This window comes from Lampetra planeri, chromosome 57 (genome assembly GCF_965212315.1).
Source record: "Lampetra planeri chromosome 57, kcLamPlan1.2.h2, whole genome shotgun sequence".
In the NCBI taxonomy this organism is placed as follows: Eukaryota; Metazoa; Chordata; class Hyperoartia; order Petromyzontiformes; family Petromyzontidae; genus Lampetra; species Lampetra planeri.
In genome coordinates, this window is record NC_136163.1 from 490,395 (window position 1) to 516,996 (window position 26,602).

The 26,602-nt window shown below is 53.7% G+C and overlaps 1 protein-coding gene across 1 annotated transcript in view; it reads left to right on the forward strand.

The window, feature by feature from the left end:
• LOC144735843 (uncharacterized) overlaps positions 1–23,206 on the forward strand; it is a 32,515-nt gene extending 9,309 nt beyond the window's left edge. The window contains exons 5-7 of the mRNA XM_078618382.1: positions 20,354–20,487; positions 21,277–21,449; positions 22,452–23,206. Coding sequence (XP_078474508.1) covers positions 20,354–20,487; positions 21,277–21,449; positions 22,452–22,718 — 574 coding nt within the window. The 3' untranslated portion in view covers positions 22,719–23,206. The remainder of the gene's footprint in view (positions 1–20,353; positions 20,488–21,276; positions 21,450–22,451) is intronic.
• The last annotated feature ends 3,396 nt before the right edge of the window (positions 23,207–26,602 follow it).

A 26,602-nucleotide genomic window follows, 5' to 3' on the forward strand; every position in this document is an offset into this window, starting at 1 on the left:
CCACAGACTCACACAGAGACACACAGGCTTACACAGAGACACACAGACTCACACAGAGACACACATACTCACATAGAGACCCACAGGCTCACACAGAGACCGACAGAATCACACAGAGACACACAGACTCACACATAGACACACAGACTCACACAGAGACCCACAGACTCACACAGAGACACACAGACTCACACAGAGACCCACAGGCTCACACAGAGACACACAGACTCACACAGAGACACACAGGCTCATACAGAGACCCACAGACTCACTCAGAGACACACAGACTCACACAGAGACACACAGACTCACACAGAGACACACAGACTCACACAGAGACCCACAGACTCACACAGAGACACACAGACTCACGAAGAGACACACAGACTCACACAGAGACACACAGGCTCACACAGAGACCCACATACTCACTCAGAGACACATAGACTCACACAGAGACCCACAGAATCACACAGAGACACACAGACTCACACAGAGACCCACAGGCTCACACAGAGACACAAAGACTCACACAGAGACACACAGGCTCACAGAGAGACACACAGACTCACACAGAGACACACAGACTTACACAGAGACCCACAGGCTCACACAGAGACCCGCATAATTACACAGAGACACACAGACTCACACAGAGACCCACAGACTCACACAGCGACAAACAGACTCACACAGAGACCCACAGGCTCACACAGATACCCACAAACTCACACAGAGACACACAGACTCACACAGAGACCCACATACTCACACAGAGACACACAGGCTCACACAGAGACACACAGACTCACACAGAGACACACAGACTCACACAGAGACCCACAGGCTCACACAGAGACCCACAAAATCACACAGAGACACACAGACTCACACAAAGACCCACAGGCTCACACAGAGACCCACAGAATCACACAGAGACACACAGACTCACACATAGACCCACAGACTCACACAGAGACACACAGACTCACACAGAGACGCACAGGCTCACACAGAGACCCACAGAATCACACAGAGACCCACAGACTCACACAGAGACACACAGACTCACACAGAGACACACAGACTCACACAGAGACACACAAACTCACACAGAGACACACAAACTCACACAGAGACACACAGACTCACACAGAGACCCATAGACTCACACAGAGACACAGACTCACAGAGACACACAAACTCACACAGAGAAACACAGACTCACACAGAGACACACAGACTCACACAGATACACACAGACTCACACAGAGACACACAGGCTCACAGAGACACACAGACTCACACAGAGACACACATACTCACACAGAGACCCACATACTCACACAGAGCCACACAGACTCATACAGAGACCCATAGACTCACACAGAGACACACAGGCTCACAGAGACACACAGACTCACACAGAGACACAAATACTCACACAGAGACCCACATACTCACACAGAGACACACAGACTCACACAGAGACACACAGACTCACACAGAGACCCACAGACTCACACAAAGACCGATACACTCACACAGAGACCCATAGTCTCACACAGAGACCCATAGACTCACACAGAGACACACAGACTCACGAAGAGATACACAGACTCACACAGAGACACACAGGCTCACACAGAGACCCACATACTCACTCAGAGACACACTGACTCACACAGAGACACACAGACTAACACAGAGACCCACATACTCACTCAGAGACACATATACTCACACAGAGACCCACAGAATCACACAGAGACACACAGACTCACACAGAGACCCACAGGCTCACACAGAGACACAAAGACTCACACAGAGACACACAGGCTCACGGAGAGACACACAGACTCACACAGAGACACACAGACTCATACAGAGACCCACAGGCTCACACAGAGACCCACATAATCACACAGAGACACACAGACTCACACGGAGACCCACAGACTCACACAGAGACACACAGACTCACACAGAGACCCACAGGCTCACACAGCGACCCACAAACTCACACAGAGACACACAGACTCACACAGAGACCCACATACTCACACAGAGAAACACAGGCTCACACAGAGACACACAGACTTACACAGAGACACACAGACTCACACAGAGACACACAGACTCACACAGAGACCCATAGACTCACACAGAGACACAGACTCACAGAGACACACAAACTCACACAGAGAAACACAGACTCACACAGAGACACACAGACTAACACAGATACACACAGACTCACACAGAGACACACAGGCTCACAGAGACACACAGACTCACACAGAGACACACATACTCACACAGAGACCCACATACTCACACAGAGACACACAAACTCATACAGAGACCCATAGACTCACACAGAGACACACAGGCTCACAGAGACACACAGACTCACACAGAGACACAAATACTCACACAGAGACCCACATACTCACACAGAGACACACAGACTCACACAGAGACACAGACTCACACAGAGACCCACAGACTCACACAAAGACCGATACACTCACACAGAGACCCATAGTCTCACACAGAGACCCATAGACTCACACAGAGACACACAGACTCACGAAGAGACACACAGACTCACACAGAGACACACAGGCTCACACAGAGACCCACATACTCACTCAGAGACCCACAGACTCACACAGAGACCCACAGGCTCACACAGAGACACAAAGACTCACACAGAGACACACAGGCACACAGAGACCCACATACTCACTCAGAGACACACTGACTCACACAGAGACACACAGACTAACACAGAGACCCACATACTCACTCAGAGACACATATACTCACACAGAGGCCCACAGAATCACACAGAGACACACAGACTCACACAGAGACCCACAGGCTCACACAGAGACACAAAGACTCACACAGAGACACACAGGCTCACGGAGAGACACACAGACTCACACAGAGACACACAGACTCATACAGAGACCCACAGGCTCACACAGAGACCCACATAATCACACAGAGACACACAGACTCACACGGAGACCCACAGACTCACACAGAGACACACAGACTCACACAGAGACCCACAGGCTCACACAGCGACCCACAAACTCACACAGAGACACACAGACTCACACAGAGACCCACATACTCACACAGAGAAACACAGGCTCACACAGAGACACACAGACTTACACAGAGACACACAGACTCACACAGAGACACACAGACTCACACAGAGACCCATAGACTCACACAGAGACACAGACTCACAGAGACACACAAACTCACACAGAGAAACACAGACTCACACAGAGACACACAGACTAACACAGATACACACAGACTCACACAGAGACACACAGGCTCACAGAGACACACAGACTCACACAGAGACACACATACTCACACAGAGACCCACATACTCACACAGAGACACACAAACTCATACAGAGACCCATAGACTCACACAGAGACACACAGGCTCACAGAGACACACAGACTCACACAGAGACACAAATACTCACACAGAGACCCACATACTCACACAGAGACACACAGACTCACACAGAGACACAGACTCACACAGAGACCCACAGACTCACACAAAGACCGATACACTCACACAGAGACCCATAGTCTCACACAGAGACCCATAGACTCACACAGAGACACACAGACTCACGAAGAGACACACAGACTCACACAGAGACACACAGGCTCACACAGAGACCCACATACTCACTCAGAGACCCACAGACTCACACAGAGACCCACAGGCTCACACAGAGACACAAAGACTCACACAGAGACACACAGGCTCACAGAGACCCACAAACTCACACAGAGACACGCAGACTCACACAGAGACCCACATACTCACACAGAGACACACAGGCTCACACAGAGACACACAGACTCACACAGAGACACACAGACTCACACAGAGACCCACAGGCTCACACAGAGACCCACAAAATCACACAGAGACACACAGACTAACACAGAGACCCACATACTCACTCAGAGACACAAAGACTCACACAGAGACACACAGGCTCACAGAAAGACACACAGACTCACACAGAGACCCACATACTCACTCAGAGACACACAGACTCACACAGAGACACACAGACTAACACAGAGACCTACAGACTAACTCAGAGACACATAGACTCACACAGAGACCCACAGAATCACACAGAGACACACAGACTCACACAGAGACCCACAGACTCACACAAAGACCCACAGGCTCACACAGAGACCCACAACCTCACACAGAGACACACAGACTCACACAGAGACCCACAGACTCACACAGAGACACACAGGCTTACACAGAGACACACAGACTCACACAGAGACACACATACTCACATAGAGACCCACAGGCTCACACAGAGACCGACAGAATCACACAGAGACACACAGACTCACACATAGACACACAGACTCACACAGAGACCCACAGACTCACACAGAGACACACAGACTCACACAGAGACCCACAGGCTCACACAGAGACACACAGACTCACACAGAGACACACAGGCTCATACAGAGACCCACAGACTCACTCAGAGACACACAGACTCACACAGAGACACACAGACTCACACAGAGACACACAGACTCACACAGAGACTCACAGACTCACACAGAGACACACAGACTCACGACGAGACACACAGACTCACACAGAGACACACAGGCTCACACAGAGACCCACATACTCACTCAGAGACACATAGACTCACACAGAGACCCACAGAATCACACAGAGACACACAGACTCACACAGAGACCCACAGGCTCACACAGAGACACAAAGACTCACACAGAGACACACAGGCTCACAGAGAGACACACAGACTCACACAGAGACACACAGACTTACACAGAGACCCACAGGCTCACACAGAGACCCACAGAATCACACAGAGACACAAAGACTCACACAGAGACACACAGGCTCACAGAGACCCACAAACTCACACAGAGACACGCAGACTCACACAGAGACCCACATACTCACACAGAGACACACAGGCTCACACAGAGACACACAGACTCACACAGAGACACACAGACTCACACAGAGACCCACAGGCTCACACAGAGACCCACAAAATCACACAGAGACACACAGACTAACACAGAGACCCACATACTCACTCAGAGACACAAAGACTCACACAGAGACACACAGGCTCACAGAAAGACACACAGACTCACACAGAGACCCACATACTCACTCAGAGACACACAGACTCACACAGAGACACACAGACTAACACAGAGACCTACAGACTAACTCAGAGACACATAGACTCACACAGAGACCCACAGAATCACACAGAGACACACAGACTCACACAGAGACCCACAGACTCACACAAAGACCCACAGGCTCACACAGAGACCCACAACCTCACACAGAGACACACAGACTCACACAGAGACCCACAGACTCACACAGAGACACACAGGCTTACACAGAGACACACAGACTCACACAGAGACACACATACTCACATAGAGACCCACAGGCTCACACAGAGACCGACAGAATCACACAGAGACACACAGACTCACACATAGACACACAGACTCACACAGAGACCCACAGACTCACACAGAGACACACAGACTCACACAGAGACCCACAGGCTCACACAGAGACACACAGACTCACACAGAGACACACAGGCTCATACAGAGACCCACAGACTCACTCAGAGACACACAGACTCACACAGAGACACACAGACTCACACAGAGACACACAGACTCACACAGAGACCCACAGACTCACACAGAGACACACAGACTCACGACGAGACACACAGACTCACACAGAGACACACAGGCTCACACAGAGACCCACATACTCACTCAGAGACACATAGACTCACACAGAGACCCACAGAATCACACAGAGACACACAGACTCACACAGAGACCCACAGGCTCACACAGAGACACAAAGACTCACACAGAGACACACAGGCTCACAGAGAGACACACAGACTCACACAGAGACACACAGACTTACACAGAGACCCACAGGCTCACACAGAGACCCACAGAATCACACAGAGACCCACAGACTCACACAGAGACACACAGACTCACACAGAGACACACAGACTCACACAGAGACACACAAACTCACACAGAGACACACAAACTCACACAGAGACACACAGACTCACACAGAGACCCATAGACTCACACAGAAACACAGACTCACAGAGACACACAAACTCACACAGAGAAACACAGACTCACACAGAGACACACAGACTCACACAGATACACACAGACTCACACAGAGACACACAGGCTCACAGAGACACACAGACTCACACAGAGACACACATACTCACACAGAGACCCACATACTCACACAGAGGCACACAGACTCATACAGAGACCCATAGACTCACACAGAGACACACAGGCTCACAGAGACACACAGACTCACACAGAGACACAAATACTCACACAGAGACCCACATACTCACACAGAGACACACATACTCACACAGAGACACACAGACTCACACAGAGACCCACAGACTCACACAAAGACCGATACACTCACACAGAGACCCATAGTCTCACACAGAGACCCATAGACTCACACAGAGACACACAGACTCACGAAGAGATACACAGACTCACACAGAGACACACAGGCTCACACAGAGACCCACATACTCACTCAGAGACACACTGACTCACACAGAGACACACAGACTAACACAGAGACCCACATACTCACTCAGAGACACATATACTCACACAGAGACCCACAGAATCACACAGAGACACACAGACTCACACAGAGACCCACAGGCTCACACAGAGACACAAAGACTCATACAGAGACCCACAGGCTCACACAGAGACCCACATAATCACACAGAGACACACAGACTCACACGGAGACCCACAGACTCACACAGAGACACACAGACTCACACAGAGACCCACAGGCTCACACAGCGACCCACAAACTCACACAGAGACACACAGACTCACACAGAGACCCACATACTCACACAGAGAAACACAGGCTCACACAGAGACACACAGACTTACACAGAGACACACAGACTCACACAGAGACACACAGACTCACACAGAGACCCATAGACTCACACAGAGACACAGACTCACAGAGACACACAAACTCACACAGAGAAACACAGACTCACACAGAGACACACAGACTAACACAGATACACACAGACTCACACAGAGACACACAGGCTTACACAGAGACACACAAACTCACACAGAGACACACATACTCACATAGAGACCCACAGGCTCACACAGAGACCGACAGAATCACACAGAGACACACAGACTCACACATAGACACACAGACTCACACAGAGACCCACAGACTCACACAGAGACACACAGACTCACACAGAGACCCACAGGCTCACACAGAGACACACAGACTCACACAGAGACACACAGGCTCATACAGAGACCCACAGACTCACTCAGAGACACACAGACTCACACAGAGACACACAGACTCACACAGAGACACACAGACTCACACAGAGACCCACAGACTCACACAGAGACACACAGACTCACGAAGAGACACACAGACTCACACAGAGACACACAGGCTCACACAGAGACCCACATACTCACTCAGAGACACATAGACTCACACAGAGACCCACAGAATCACACAGAGACACACAGACTCACACAGAGACCCACAGGCTCACACAGAGACACAAAGACTCACACAGATACACACAGGCTCACAGAGAGACACACAGACTCACACAGAGACACACAGACTTACACAGAGACCCACAGGCTCACACAGAGACCCACAGAATCACACAGAGACCCACAGACTCACACAGAGACACACAGACTCACACAGAGACACACAGACTCACACAGAGACACACAAACTCACACAGAGACACACAAACTCACACAGAGACACACAGACTCACACAGAGACCCATAGACTCACACAGAGACACAGACTCACAGAGACACACAAACTCACACAGAGAAACACAGACTCACACAGAGACACACAGACTCACACAGATACACACAGACTCACACAGAGACACACAGGCTCACAGAGACACACAGACTCACACAGAGACACACATACTCACACAGAGACCCACATACTCACACAGAGGCACACAGACTCATACAGAGACCCATAGACTCACACAGAGACACACAGGCTCACAGAGACACACAGACTCACACAGAGACACAAATACTCACACAGAGACCCACATACTCACACAGAGACACACAGACTCACACAGAGACACACAGACTCACACAGAGACCCACAGACTCACACAAAGACCGATACACTCACACAGAGACCCATAGTCTCACACAGAGACCCATAGACTCACACAGAGACACACAGACTCACGAAGAGATACACAGACTCACACAGAGACACACAGGCTCACACAGAGACCCACATACTCACTCAGAGACACACTGACTCACACAGAGACACACAGACTAACACAGAGACCCACATACTCACTCAGAGACACATATACTCACACAGAGACCCACAGAATCACACAGAGACACACAGACTCACACAGAGACCCACAGGCTCACACAGAGACACAAAGACTCACACAGAGACACACAGGCTCACAGAGAGACACACAGACTCACACAGAGACACACAGACTCATACAGAGACCCACAGGCTCACACAGAGACCCACATAATCACACAGAGACACACAGACTCACACGGAGACCCACAGACTCACACAGAGACACACAGACTCACACAGAGACCCACAGGCTCACACAGCGACCCACAAACTCACACAGAGACACACAGACTCACACAGAGACCCACATACTCACACAGAGAAACACAGGCTCACACAGAGACACACAGACTTACACAGAGACACACAGACTCACACAGAGACACACAGACTCACACAGAGACCCATAGACTCACAAAGAGACACAGACTCACAGAGACACACAAACTCACACAGAGAAACACAGACTCACACAGAGACACACAGACTAACACAGATACACACAGACTCACACAGAGACACACAGGCTCACAGAGACACACAGACTCACACAGAGACACACATACTCACACAGAGACCCACATACTCACACAGAGACACACAGACTCATACAGAGACCCATAGACTCACACAGAGACACACAGGCTCACAGAGACACACAGACTCACACAGAGACACAAATACTCACACAGAGACCCACATACTCACACAGAGACACACAGACTCACACAGAGACACAGACTCACACAGAGACCCACAGACTCACACAAAGACCGATACACTCACACAGAGACCCATAGTCTCACACAGAGACCCATAGACTCACACAGAGACACACAGACTCACGAAGAGACACACAGACTCACACAGAGACACACAGGCTCACACAGAGACCCACATACTCACTCAGAGACACACTGACTCACACAGAGACACACAGACTAACACAGAGACCCACATACTCACTCAGAGACACATATACTCACACAGAGACCCACAGAATCACACAGAGACACACAGACTCACACAGAGACCCACAGGCTCACACAGAGACACAAAGACTCACACAGAGACACACAGGCTCACAGAGAGACACACAGACTCACACAGAGACACACAGACTCATACAGAGACCCACAGGCTCACACAGAGACCCACATAATCACACAGAGACACACAGACTCACACAGAGACCCACAGACTCACACAGAGACACACAGACTCACACAGAGACCCACAGACTCACACAGAGACCCACAAACTCACACAGAGACACGCAGACTCACACAGAGACCCACATACTCACACAGAGACACACAGGCTCACACAGAGACACACAGACTCACACAGAGACACACAGACTCACACAGAGACCCACAGGCTCACACAGAGACCCACACAATCACACAGAGACACACAGACTAACACAGAGACCCACATACTCACTCAGAGACACAAAGACTCACACAGAGACACACAGGCTCACAGAGAGACACACAGACTCACACAGAGACACACAGACTCATACAGAGACCCACAGGCTCACACAGAGACCCACATAATCACACAGAGACACACAGACTCACACAGAGACCCACAGACTCACACAGAGACACACAGACTCACACAGAGACCCACAGGCTCACACAGAGACCCACAAACTCACAAAGAGACACACAGACTCACACAGAGACCCACATACTCACACAGAGACACACAGGCTCACACAGAGACACACAGACTCACACAGAGACACGCAGACTCACACAGAGACCCACAGGCTCACACAGAGACCCACAAAATCACACAGAGACACACAGACTCACACAAAGACCCACAGGCTCACACAGAGACCCACAGAATCACACAGAGACACACAGACTCACACAGAGACCCATAGACTCACACAGAGACACAGACTCACAGAGACACACAAACTCACACAGAGAAACACAGACTCACACAGAGACACACAGATTCACACAGATACACACAGACTCACACAGAGACACACAGGCTCACAGAGACACACAGACTCACACAGAGACACACATACTCACACAGAGACCCACATACTCAAACAGAGACACACAGACTCATACAGAGACCCACAGGCTCACACAGAGACACACAGACTCACAAAGAGACCCACAGACTCACTCAGAGACACATAGACTCACGCAGAGACACACAGACTCACAGAGACACACAAACTCACACAGAGAAACACAGACTCACACAGAGACACACAGACTCACACAGATACACACAGACTCACACAGAGACACACAGGCTCACAGAGACACACAGACTCACACAGAGACACACATACTCACACAGAGACCCACATACTCACACAGAGACACACAGACTCATACAGAGACCCACAGACTCACACAGAGACACACAGGCTCACAGAGACACACAGACTCACACAGAGACACACAGACTCACACAGAGACCCAAAGACTCACACAAAGACCGATACACTCACACAGAGACCCATAGTCTCACACAGAGACCCATAGACTCACACAGAGACACACAGACTCACGAAGAGACACACAGACTCACACAGAGACACACAGGCTCACACAGAGACCCACATACTCACTCAGAGACACACTGACTCACACAGAGACACACAGACTAACACAGAGACCCACATACTCACTCAGAGACACATAGACTCACACAGAGACCCACAAAATCACACAGAGACACACAGACTCACACAGAGACCCACAGGCTCACACAGAGACACAAAGACTCACACAGAGACACACAGGCTCACAGAGAGACACACAGACTCACAAAGAGACACACAGACTCACACAGAGACCCACAGGCTCACACAGAGACCCACATAATCACACAGAGACACACAGACTCACACAGAGACCCACAGACTCACACAGAGACACACAGACTCACACAGAGACCCACAGGCTCACACAGAGACCCACAAACTCACACAGAGACACACAGACTCACACATAGACCCACAGAATCACACAGAGACACACAGACTCACACAGAGACCCACAGACTCACACAAAGACCCACAGGCTCACACAGAGACCCACAAACTCACACAGAGACACACAGACTCACACAGAGACCCATAGTCTCACACAGAGACCCATAGACTCACACAGAGACACACAGACTCACAAAGAGAGACACAGACTCACACAGAGACACACAGGCTCACACAGAGACCCACATACTCACTCAGAGACACACTGACTCACACAGAGACACACAGACTAACACAGAGACCCACATACTCACTCAGAGACACATATACTCACACAGAGACCCACAGAATCACACAGAGACACACAGACTCACACAGAGACCCACAGACTCACACAGAGACACACAGACTCATGAAGAGACACACAGGCTCACAGAGAGACACACAGACTCACACAGAGACACACAGACTCATACAGAGACCCACAGGCTCACACAGAGACCCACATAATCACACAGAGACACACAGACTCACACGTAGACCCGCAGACTCACACAGAGACACACAGACTCACACAGAGACCCACAGGCTCACACAGAGACCCACAAACTCACACAGAGACACACAGACTCACACAGAGACCCACATACTCACACAGAGAAACACAGGCTCACACAGAGACACACAGACTTACACAGAGACACAAAGACTCACACAGAGACACACAGACTCACACAGAGACCCATAGACTCACACAGAGACACAGACTCACAGAGACACACAAACTCACACAGAGAAACACAGACTCACACAGAGACACACAGACTAACACAGATACACACAGACTCACACAGAGACACACAGGCTCACAGAGACACACAGACTCACACAGAGACACACATACTCACACAGAGACCCACATACTCACACAGAGACACACAGACTCATACAGAGACCCATAGACTCACACAGAGACACACAGGCTCACAGAGACACACAGACTCACACAGAGACACAAATACTCACACTTGAGACCCACATACTCACACAGAGACACACAGACTCACACAGAGACACAGACTCACACAGAGACCCACAGACTCACACAAAGACCGATACACTCACACAGAGACCCATAGTCTCACACAGAGACCCATAGACTCACACAGAGACACACAGACTCACGAAGAGACACACAGACTCACACAGAGACACACAGGCTCACACAGAGACCCACATACTCACTCAGAGACACACTGACTCACACAGAGACACACAGACTAACACAGAGACCCACATACTCACTCAGAGACACATATACTCACACAGAGACCCACAGAATCACACAGAGACACACAGACTCACACAGAGACCCACAGGCTCACACAGAGACACAAAGACTCACACAGAAACACACAGGCTCACAGAGAGACACACAGACTCACACAGAGACCCACAGACTCACACAAAGACACACAGACTCACACAGAGACACACAGGCTCACACAGAGACCCACAAACTCACACAGAGACACGCAGACTCACACAGAGACCCACATACTCACACAGAGACACACAGGCTCACACAGAGACACACAGACTCACACAGAGACACACAGACTCACACAGAGACCCACAGGCTCACACAGAGACCCACAAAATCACACAGAGACACACAGACTAACACAGAGACCCACATACTCACTCAGAGACACAAAGACTCACACAGAGACACACAGGCTCACAGAGAGAGACACAGACTCACACAGAGACACACAGACTCATACAGAGACCCACAGGCTCACAAATAGACCCACATAATCACACAGAGACACACAGACTCACACAGAGACCCACAGACTCACACAGAGACACACAGACTCACACAGAGACCCACAGGCTCACACAGAGACCCACAAACTCACACAGAGACACACAGACTCACACAGAGACCCACATACTCACACAGAGACACACAGGCTCACACAGAGACACACAGACTCACACAGAGACACGCAGACTCACACAGAGACCCACAGGCTCACACAGAGACCCACAAAATCACACAGAGACACACAGACTCACACAAAGACCCACAGGCTCACACAGAGACCCACAGAATCACACAGAGACACACAGACTCACACAGAGACCCATAGACTCACACAGAGACACAGACTCACAGAGACACACAAACTCACACAGAGAAACACAGACTCACACAGAGACACACAGACTCACATAGATACACACAGACTCACACAGAGACACACAGGCTCACAGAGACACACAGACTCACACAGAGACACACATACTCACACAGAGACCCACATACTCAAACAGAGACACACAGACTCATACAGAGACCCACAGGCTCACACAGAGACACACAGACTCACAAAGAGACCCACATACTCACTCAGAGACACACAGACTCACACAGAAACACCCAAACTAACACAGAGACCAACAGACTCACTCAGAGACACATAGACTCACGCAGAGACACACAGACTCACAGAGACACACAAACTCACACAGAGAAACACAGACTCACACAGAGACACACAGACTCACACAGATACACACAGACTCACACAGAGACACACAGGCTCACAGAGACACACAGACTCACACAGAGACACACATACTCACACAGAGACCCACATACTCACACAGAGACACACAGACTCATACAGAGACCCACAGACTCACACAGAGACACACAGGCTCACAGAGACACACAGACTCACACAGAGACACACATACTTACACAGAGACCCACATACTCACACATAGACACACAGACTCACACAGAGACACACAGACTCACACAGAGACCCACAGACTCACACAAAGACCGATACACTCACACAGAGACGCATAGTCTCACACAGAGACCCATAGACTCACACAGAGACACACAGACTCACGAAGAGACACACAGACTCACACAGAGACACACAGGCTCACACAGAGACCCACATACTCACTCAGAGACACACTGACTCACACAGAGACACACAGACTAACACAGAGACCCACATACTCACTCAGAGACACATAGACTCACACAGAGACCCACAGAATCACACAGAGACACACAGACTCACACAGAGACCCACAGGCTCACACAGAGACACAAAGACTCACACAGAGACACACAGGCTCACAGAGAGACACACAGACTCACAAAGAGACACACAGACTCACACAGAGACCCACAGGCTCACACAGAGACCCACATAATCACACAGAGACACACAGACTCACACAGAGACCCACAGACTCACACAGAGACACACAGACTAACACAGAGACCCACAGGCTCACACAGAGACCCACAAACTCACACAGAGACACACAGACTCACACAGAGACCCACAGAATCACACAGAGACACACAGACTCACACAGAGACCCACAGACTCACACAAAGACCCACAGGCTCACACTGAGACCCACAAACTCACACAGAGAAACACAGACTCACACAGAGACCCACAGACTCACACAGAGACACACAGGCTTACACAGAGACACACAGACTCACACAAAGACACACATACTCACATAGAGACCCACAGGCTCACACAGAGACCAACAGAATCACACAGAGACACACAGACTCACACATAGACCCACAGACTCACACAGAGACACACAGACTCACACAGAGACCCACAGACTCACACAGAGACACACAGACTCACACAGAGACCCACAGGCTCACACAGAGACACACAGACTCACACAGAGACACACAGGCTCATACAGAGACCCACAGACTCACTCAGAGACACACAGACTCACACAGAGACACACAGACTCACACAGAGACCCACAGGCTCACACAGAGACACACAGACTCACACAGAGACACACAGGCTCATACAGAGACCCACAGACTCACTCAGAGACACACAGACTCACACAGAGACACACAGACTCACACAGAGACACACAGACTCACACAGAGACCCACAGACTCACACAGAGACACACAAACTCACGAAGAGACACACAGACTCACACAGAGACACACAGGCTCACACAGAGACCCACATACTCACTCAGAGACACATAGACTCACACAGAGACCCACAGAATCACACAGAGACACACAGACTCACACAGAGACCCACAGGCTCACACAGAGACACAAAAACTCACACAGAGACACACAGGCTCACACAGAGACACACAGACTTACACAGAGACCCACAGGCTCACACAGAGACCCGCATAATCACACAGATACACACAGACTCACACAGAGACCCACAGACTCACACAGCGACACACAGACTCACACAGAGACCCACAGGCTCACACAGAGACCCACAAACTCACACAGAGACACACAGACTCACACAGAGACCCACATACTCACACAGAGACACACAGGCTCACACAGAGACACACAGACTCACACAGAGACACACAGACTCACACAGAGACCCACAGGCTCACACAGAGACCCACAAAATCACACAGAGACACACAGACTCACACAAAGACCCACAGGCTCACACAGAGACCCACAGAATCACACAGAGACACACAGACTCACACATAGACCCACAGACTCACACAGAGACACACAGACTCACACAGAGACCCACAGAATCACACAGAGACACACAGGCTCACACAGAGACCCACAGAATCACACAGAGACCCACAGACTCACACAGAGACCCACAGACTCACACAGAGACACACAGACTCACACAGAGACACACAAACTCACACAGAGACACACAAACTCACACAGAGACACACAGACTCACACAGAGACCCATAGACTCACACAGAGACACAGACTCACAGAGACACACAAACTCACACAGAGAAACACAGACTCACACAGAGACACACAGACTCACACAGAGACCCATAGACTCACATAAAGACACATAGACTCACATAGAGACCCGTAGACTCACACAGATACACACCGACTCACACAGAGAGCCGCAGACTCAAACAGAGTCAAACCGACTCACAGAGAGCCGTAAACTCACACAGAGACACACAGACTCACACAGAGACCCATAGACTCACACAGAGACCCGTAGACTCACACAGAGACCCATAGACTCACACAGAGACCCGTAGACTCACACAGAGACCCATAGACTCACACAGAGACCCATAGACTCACACAGAGACCCATAGACTCACACAGAGACCCGTAGACTCACACAGAGACCCGTAGACTCACACAGAGACCCGTAGACTCACACAGAGACCCATAGACTCACACAGAGACCCGTAGACTGATAGAGAGACCCGTAGACTCACACAAAGACCCGTAGACTCACACAGAGACCCGTAGACTCACACAGAGACCCGTAGACTGATAGAGAGACCCATAGACTCACACAGAGACCCGTAGACTCACACAGAGACCCATAGACTCACACAGAGACCCGTCGACTCATACAGAGACCCGTAGACTGATAGAGAGACCCATATACTCACACAGAGACCCGTAGACTCACACAGAGACCCGTAGACTGATACAGAGACCCGTAGACTCACATAGAGACCCATAGACTCACACAGAGTCCCATAGTCTCACACAGAGACCCATAGACTCACGCAGAGACACACAGACTCACACAGAGACACACAGACTCACACAGAGACACACAGACTCACACAGAGACACACAGACTCACACAGAGACCCACAGACTCACACAGAGACCTGCAGACTCATACAGAGACCCTTAGACTCACATAAAGACACATAGACTCACATAGAGACCCGTAGACTCACACAGAGACCCTTAGACTCACATAAAGACACATAGACTCACATAGAGACCCGTAGACTCACACAGATACACACAGACTCACACAGGGACCCTTAGACTCATACAGAAACCCGTAGACTCACACAGAGACCCGTAGACTCACACAGAGACCCGTAGACTGATAGAGAGACCCACAGACTCACACAGAGACCCACAGACTCACACAGAGACCCATAGACTCACACAGAGACCCATATACTCATACATAGACTCACACAGAGACCCACAGACTCACACAGAGACCCACAGACTCACACAGAGACACACAAACTCACGAAGAGACACACAGACTCACACAGAGACACACAGGCTCACACAGAGACCCACATACTCACTCAGAGACACATAGACTCACACAGAGACCCACAGAATCACACAGAGACACACAGACTCACACAGAGACCCACAGGCTCACACAGAGACACAAAAACTCACACAGAGACACACAGGCTCACAGAGAGACACACAGACTCACACAGAGACACACAGACTTACACAGAGACCCACAGGCTCACACAGAGACCCGCATAATCACACAGATACACACAGACTCACACAGAGACCCACAGACTCACACAGCGACACACAGACTCACACAGAGACCCACAGGCTCACACAGAGACCCACAAACTCACACAGAGACACACAGACTCACACAGAGACCCACATACTCACACAGAGACACACAGGCTCACACAGAGACACACAGACTCACACAGAGACACACAGACTCACACAGAGACCCACAGGCTCACACAGAGACCCACAAAATCACACAAAGACACACAGACTCACACAAAGACCCACAGGCTCACACAGAGACCCACAGAATCACACAGAGACACACAGACTCACACATAGACCCACAGACTCACACAGAGACACACAGACTCACACAGAGACCCACAGAATCACACAGAGACACACAGGCTCACACAGAGACCCACAGAATCACACAGAGACCCACAGACTCACACAGAGACCCACAGACTCACACAGAGACACACAGACTCACACAGAGACATACAAACTCACACAGAGACACACAAACTCACACAGAGACACACAGACTCACACAGAGACCCATAGACTCACACAGAGACACAGACTCACAGAGACACACAAACTCACACAGAGAAACACAGACTCACACAGAGACACACAGACTCACACAGAGACCCATAGACTCACATAAAGACACATAGACTCACATAGAGACCCGTAGACTCACACAGATACACACCGACTCACACAGAGAGCCGTAGACTCAAACAGAGTCAAACCGACTCACAGAGAGCCGTAAACTCACACAGAGACACACAGACTCACACAGAGACCCATAGACTCACACAGAGACCCGTAGACTCACACAGAGACCCATAGACTCACACAGAGACCCGTAGACTCACACAGAGACCCATAGACTCACACAGAGACCCATAGACTCACACAGAGACCCATAGACTCACACAGAGACCCGTAGACTCACACAGAGACCCGTAGACTCACACAGAGACCCGTAGACTCACACAGAGACCCATAGACTCACACAGAGACCCGTAGACTGATAGAGAGACCCGTAGACTCACACAAAGACCCGTAGACTCACACAGAGACCCGTAGACTCACACAGAGACCCGTAGACTGATAGAGAGACCCATAGACTCACACAGAGACCCGTAGACTCACACAGAGACCCATAGACTCACACAGAGACCCGTCGACTCATACAGAGACCCGTAGACTGATAGAGAGACCCATATACTCACACAGAGACCCGTAGACTCACACAGAGACCCGTAGACTGATACAGAGACCCGTAGACTCACATAGAGACCCATAGACTCACACAGAGTCCCATAGTCTCACACAGAGACCCATAGACTCACGCAGAGACACACAGACTCACACAGAGACACACAGACTCACACAGAGACACACATACTCACACAGAGACACACAGACTCACGCAGAGACCCACAGGCTCACACAGAGACACACAGACTCACACAGAGACACACAGGCTCACACATAGACCCACAGACTCACTCAGAGACACACAGACTCACACAGAGAGACACAGACTCACACAGAGAAAACAGACTCACACAGAGACCCATACACTCACACAGAGACCCATAGTCTCACACAGAGACCCATTTACTCACATAGAGAACCCTAAACTCACACAGAGACCCTAGACTCACACAGAGACCCATAGACTCACATAGAGAACCCTAACCTCACACAGAAACACACAAACTCACATAAAGACCCGTACACTCACACAGATACCTGTAAACTCACACAGAGACCCGTAGACTCACACAAAGATACATAGACGCACACAGAGACCCACAGGCTCACACAGAGACCCACAGGTTCACACAGAGACACATACTTACATATAGAGCCGTAGACTCACACAGCGACCCATAGACTCACACAGAGACCCATAGACTCACACAGATACACACAGGCTCACATAGAGACACACAGACTCACACAGAGACCCACAGACTCACACAGAGACCTGCAGACTCATACAGAGACCCTTAGACTCACATAAAGACACATAGACTCACATAGAGACCCGTAGACTCACACAGAGACCCTTAGACTCACATAAAGACACATAGACTCACATAGAGACCCGTAGACTCACACAGATACACACAGACTCACACAGGGACCCTTAGACTCATACAGAAACCCGTAGACTCACACAGAGACCCGTAGACTCACACAGAGACCCGTAGACTGATAGAGAGACCCACAGACTCACACAGAGACCCACAGACTCACACAGAGACCCATAGACTCACACAGAGACCCATATACTCATACATAGACTCACACAGAGACCCACAGACTCACACAGAGACCCATAGACTCACACAGAGACCCATAGACTCACACAGAGACACACGTTGCCGTGGCGGTGCAGTGTGGACACCGTGGGCGAGGAGGGGGTGAGGCAGCAGCAGCCGCCGGTGGTGGAGGCGGAGGCCGACTACGTGGTGGTGCTGCCCGCCAAGCCGACGGACTTCAACTCCAATGTCACCGAGATGATGAGACGACGTGAGTCGCCCGCAACGAGCGGCACCCTGACAGCTGCGATGGACACGACGAGTGAACACTTTGGCTGGATTGAGCGCGGGTATCACCGCGGGACGTTCGGGGAGAGACGAGACGGCGGTGACGACACTGGGAGGAGGGAGCTGCGTGGCGAGGTGACCTGCAGTGAACAGGGCCTTGACCTCGGGGTCCTTCGAATGAGGCGATACTCAGATCTCAGATATTGCAGCGCAAAGCCACCGAGTGCCTCGCAAGATCTTATAGTCCACTTGACTGGTGGCCAGTGTAAGGACTTGGGAGCGGGTGTGTGATGTACTCGTAATGTACGAATGTTGAACTTCTTTCGCACTGTACATAGCCAACCGTGCTAATCGGAGGTGCGGGGAATGACAACAACCTAACACACAAAGCAGTTCTAAAGAAACGAGTTTGTCAATCTGGTTTATTTAAAAGTACTTCGCTCCAGTGGCGTACTGGAGTTATGTCGGAAAAGAGCCTTCCAGACGGCCGCAGAAGCGCCATCTGAAAGCGCCGCGCGAGCCTTGAGCAAGCGAACAACTTCTCCCCCCGACTCACCGGGCGAGCTGAGCTGAAGCGACGACAATCGGCGCTCCGCTCGACGTCTGAGCGCCGCGTGTTGGGAGCCGCGGTGCCCGGCGGCCGCCTCCCCTTCGCCTCCTCCGAAGCGCGGCGCTCGGAGGAGTCGGCGAGTGAAGCCCCCCACCCCCCGGTGGTAGCTGTCTGTACGTGACACCTCCCTTCCCCCTACGCCCCCACCTCTTCCGAATCCAGAAGGGGAGTTCCTGGTGCACGTGCGCTCGGAGAGGGGCGCGGCGCTGCGCGTGGCGGCCGGCGAGCACGTGCTGAGCGTGCACGCCGAGGGCCTCACGCTGCTCACGCTCGCCGAGCGGCGCGCGCTCTGCACGTGGCCCTACACCCTCACCGCCAAGTTCGGGCGCGCCACGGTAACGGGGCGCGCGCGGGATGGGGGGGGGGCACGGGGGGGGGGGGCACGCCGGGTATATAGACAGAAACACGGGGACACGGGGACACAGAGACACGGGGACATGGGGGTACGGAGACACAGAAACACAGAGACACGGGGACATGGGGGCATGGGGACACAGAGACACAGAAACACAGAGACACGGGGACACAGAGACACAGAGACACGGGGGCATGGGGGTACGGGGACACAGAGACACGGGGACAGAGACATGGGGACACAGTGACACGGGGACATGGGGGTAGGTGGACACAGAGACACGGGGACACGGGGTAGTGGGACACGGGGACAGAGGGACACGGGAACATGGGGGTACGGGGATACAGAGACACAGAAACACAGAGACACGGGAACATGGGGGTATGGGGGCACAGAGACACGGGGACACGGGACAGGGGGACACGGGGACAGAGGGACATGGGGACATGGGAGTACGGGGACACAGAGACACAGACATACAGAGACATGGGGACACAGAGACACGGGGACACGGGGTAGGGTGACACGGGGACAGAGGGACACGGGGACATGGGGGTACGGGGATACAGAGACACAGAGACACGGGAACATGGGGGTATGGGGGCACAAAGACACGGGGACACAGAGACACGGGGACATGGGGGTACGGGGACATGGGGGTACGGGGATACAGAGACATGGGGGTACGGGGACATGGGGGTACGGGGACATAGAGACATGGGGACACGGGGACAGAGGGACATGGGGACATGGGGGTACGGGGATACAGAGACACAGAGACATGGGGACATGGGGGTACGGGGACATGGGGGTACGGGGATACAGAGACACAGAGACACGGGGACACAGAGACACAGGGATACAGAGACACAGAGACATGGGGACATGGGGACATGGGGGCACAGAGACACGGGGACACGGTTATCCTGGTCTATCGGTGTGGCCCCGACTGAACCGTGCCCTCCCCCCCCGCTACCTGCAGGGCGTGTTCAGCCTGGTGGCGGGCTCGCGCTGCGAGTCTGGCCCGGGTCTCTTCTCGTTCGAGACTCAGGATGTGAACCAGGTCTTCGACCTCGTGTTCCGTTACATCGGCCTGGCACTGCCCTCCACCGCCACGCCCGGCCCGCCGTGCCCGCGGCCCCCCCTTGACCCGCAGTCGCCGCGTGGGGACGGCGCGGAGGACAGCGACGACAGCTCCTACGACTACGCCTACTGTGACGTGCCGGAGGGGGCCCACGCCGGCACGTGACCCACGGTGGGCGGTGTGGGGGGGACCCCCAATGGGGACCTCGGGGGACCTCAAGGGTCACCCCCCCTCCAGAGAGGGGGTCAGGCCGGGGTCGCCGTGGAGCGACGCCATCGCCGCCGCCGGCACCGCGCTCCACCGCTGGCGAGAGTAGCGACGAGGAGGAGGAGGAGGCCAGCGGTAGCCCACGCTGTGCCGAGTCAGTGAGCGGTCATCGCTGTTCACCCCGGAGGTCATGGCATGGCACAACCAGCCAGGCGGTGCAGGTCGTGAGTCGCCATCGCAGAGCGTTGGGGAAACTCAACATCGCCATTATCGTCGCGTCGTGTCGATTCGTAGCGGATCGGACCACGGGCAGCTCCACGTGTGTGTGCATAGTGAGGGTAGTTGGTGGTATTGATGTTCTCATAGACTCACATCACTGGCCTCGCGCAGCCGGCATGGGCCCTGGTGCACGGAATGGAATGGGGTCCCCTCCCCGCCCCCCTCCCCGGCCCCCTCCCCTGCCCCCTCCCCGGCCCCCCTCTCTGCCCCCCTCTCTGCCCCCCTCTCTGCCCCTTCTCTGCCCCCTCCCTGCCCCCTCCCTGCCCTCTCTGCCCCCTCCCTGCCCCCTCCCTGCCCTCTCTGCCCCCTCCCTGCCCCCTCCCTGCCCTCTCTGCCCCCTCCCTGCCCCCTCTCTGCCCCCTCCCTGCCCCCTCCCTGCCCCCCTCTCTGCCCCCTCCCTGCCCCCTCCCTGCCCCCTCCCTGCCCCCTCCCTGCCCCCCTCTCTGCCCCCTCCCTGCCCCCTCCCTGCCCCCTCCCTGCCCCCCTCTCTGCCCCCTCCCTGCCCCCTCCCTGCCCCCTCCCTGCCCCCCTCTCTGCCCCCCTCTCTGCCCCCCTCTCTGCCCCCTCTCTGCCCCCTCCCTGCCCCCTCCCTGCCCTCTCTGTCCCCTCTCTGCCCCCTCTCTGCCCCCTCTCTGCCCCCTCCCTGCCCCCTCCCTGCCCCCTCCCTGCCCCCCTCTCTGCCCCCTCCCTGCCCCCTCCCTGCCCCCTCCCTGCCCCCCTCTCTGCCCCCCTCTCTGCCCCCCTCTCTGCCCCCTCCCTGCCCCCCTCCCTGCCCCCCTCCCTGCCCCCCTCCCTGCCCCCTCCCTGCCCCCCTCTTTGCCCCCCTCCTTGCCCCCCTCCCTGCCCCCTCTCTGCCCCCTCTCTGCCCCCTCCCTGCCCCCCTCTCTGCCCCCTTCCTGCCCCCTCTCTGCCCCCTCCTTGCCCCCCTCTTTTCCCCCTCCCTGCCCCCTCCCTGCCCCCTCTCTGCCCCCGGCGCTTGGGTCCCTCAGACCTGTGGACCCCGGTGCAGTTGCACCGCCTGTGCACTCGATAACCGCGTCTGTTGGGCGCGGCGCCTCCTTCAGGATCTGGACCGGGCCTTGAATTTCCAGGGCCCTGCTTTTGGTTTAGGGTTTGGTGGGGGGGGGGGGGCACTCGTGTATTTATCCACTGCTAGATGGTGACCGCAGACATTGAGCAGGGCCCCTCCGCCTCGCGCTCACGCCAGCGGCTCGGGTCCATGAAGGGCGAGTCACGGACACCGAGAGCAGAGAGCGGTGGTCACGCAACCTAGCGACTCAGTCACTCGACCACTCACCCTCGCTGATCGTCCACTCAGCCACCCAGCCACTCACACACCTAACCACTCACCCACCCAGCCACTCATCCACTTAATCACCCTCTCACCCACCCAACTACTCTCTCACCCGCTTACTCACTCACCTGCTGACTCACTCACCCAGCCACCCACTCACCCACGTGTGGACCAGCAGGGGGCGCTCAGAGCCAGTCTCGGCTCCAACCCCGGGAATCCATCGGGTGTTGCCAACTGTAATGTCTAATTCCGGACAGTTTTGCTCAACTCAGTGCTGCTGAACAAGAGGTTCTGGTTTCGTGTGCAGTGGAAAAGGTGGCCGACCCTAGGTGGAGCCACGTGGTGGAGCCCCTTGGCAGAGCCACGTGGTGGAGCCACATGGTGGAGCCCCGAGGTGGAGCTCCTAGATGGAGCCACATGGTGGAGCCCCTAGATGGAGCTCCTCGATGGAACCACGGGGTGGAGCCCCGAGGTGGAGCCCCTAGGTGGCGCCCCGAGGTGGAGCCCCTAGGTGGAGCCCCGAGGTGGAGCCCCTAGGTGGAGCCACGTGGTGGAGCCCCGAGGTGGAGCCCCGAGGTGGAGCCCCGAGATGGAGCCACATGGTGGAGCCCCAAGATGGAGCCCCGAGATGGAGCCACATGGTGGAGCCCCTAGGTGGAGCTCCTAGATGGAATCACGGGGTGGAGCCCCTAGGTGGAGCCACGGGGTGTTGCTACATGGTGGAGCCACGGGGTGTTGCTACATGGTGGAGCCGCGGGGTGTTGCTACACGGTGGAGCCACGGGGTGTTGCTACAAGGTGGAGCCACGGGGTGTTGCTACATGGTGGAGCCGCGGGGTGTTGCTACAAGGTGGAGCCACGCGGTGTTGCTACATGGTGGAGCCGCGGGGTGTTGCTACATGGTGGAGCCACGGGGTGTTGCTACATGGTGGAGCCACGGGGTGTTGCTACAAGGTGGAGCCACGGGGTGTTGCTACATGGTGGAGCCACGGGGTGTTGCTACATGGTGGAGCCACGGGGTGTTGCTACATGGTGGAGCCGCGGGGTGTTGCTACATGGTGGAGCCACGGGGTGTTGCTACATGGTGGAGCCGCGGGGTGTTGCTACATGGTGGAGCCACGGGGTGTTGCTACATGGTGGAGCCACGGGGTGTTGCTACATGGTGGAGCCGCGGGGTGTTGCTACATGGTGGAGCCACGGGGTGTTGCTACATGGTGGAGCCACGGGGTGTTGCTACATGGTGGAGCCACGGGGTGTTGCTACAAGGTGGAGCCACGGGGTGTTGCTACATGGTGGAGCCGCGAGGTGTTGCTACATGGTGGAGCCACGGGGTGTTGCTACATGGTGGAGCCACGGGGTGTTGCTACATGGTGGAGCCACGGGGTGTTGCTACATGGTGGAGCCACGGGGTGTTGCTACATGGTGGAGCCACGGGGTGTTGCTACATGGTGGAGCCACGGGGTGTTGCTACAAGGTGGAGCCACGGGGTGTTGCTACAAGGTGGAGCCACGGGGTGTTGCTACATGGTGGAGCCACGGGGTGTTGCTACATGGTGGAGCCACGGGGTGTTGCTACATGGTGGAGCCACGGGGTGTTGCTACATGGTGGAGCCACGGGGTGTTGCTACAAGGTGGAGCCACGGGGTGTTGCTACAAGGTGGAGCCACGGGGTGTTGCTACATGGTGGAGCCACGGGGTGTTGCTACATGGTGGAGCCACGGGGTGTTGCTACATGGTGGAGCCACGGGGTTGCTACAAGGTGGAGCCACGGGGTGTTGCTACATGGTGGAGCCGCTATGTGGAACACAACCACCTCCGAGTCAACGGTTGTGTAAACATGTCTAGACCCTAGAACGGATTCTGTGACAGGGGCATCACGCTATGCGTCGCTGTGGGCGATAGAAGTGGCAGAAGCACCTCCACCACCTCCACCACCTCCACCACCTCCACCACCGCCGCACCTCGTCCACGCGTCTACCCCTCCACTGACGGGACTCGCGTCGTCGGGGGCGTGGTGCTGCCCCCCCCCCCCCCCCTGGTGTGCCGTGCCGGGACTCATCGTTGCCGCTCGCTCACAGAACTTGCACCCCCCCTGTGCAGGCTACACGGGGGATCTTTGTATGTTGTATGGCATCGCCACGCGAACTGATTTACACGCAAGCCAATACTGTACCCGATGTGACCTATGACGAACAGCGCTCAGCTCCACGATCACATCGTTGCGCGCGGCCTCGAACGGAGAACGTGTGTTGTACATGATGGGCGACGTTT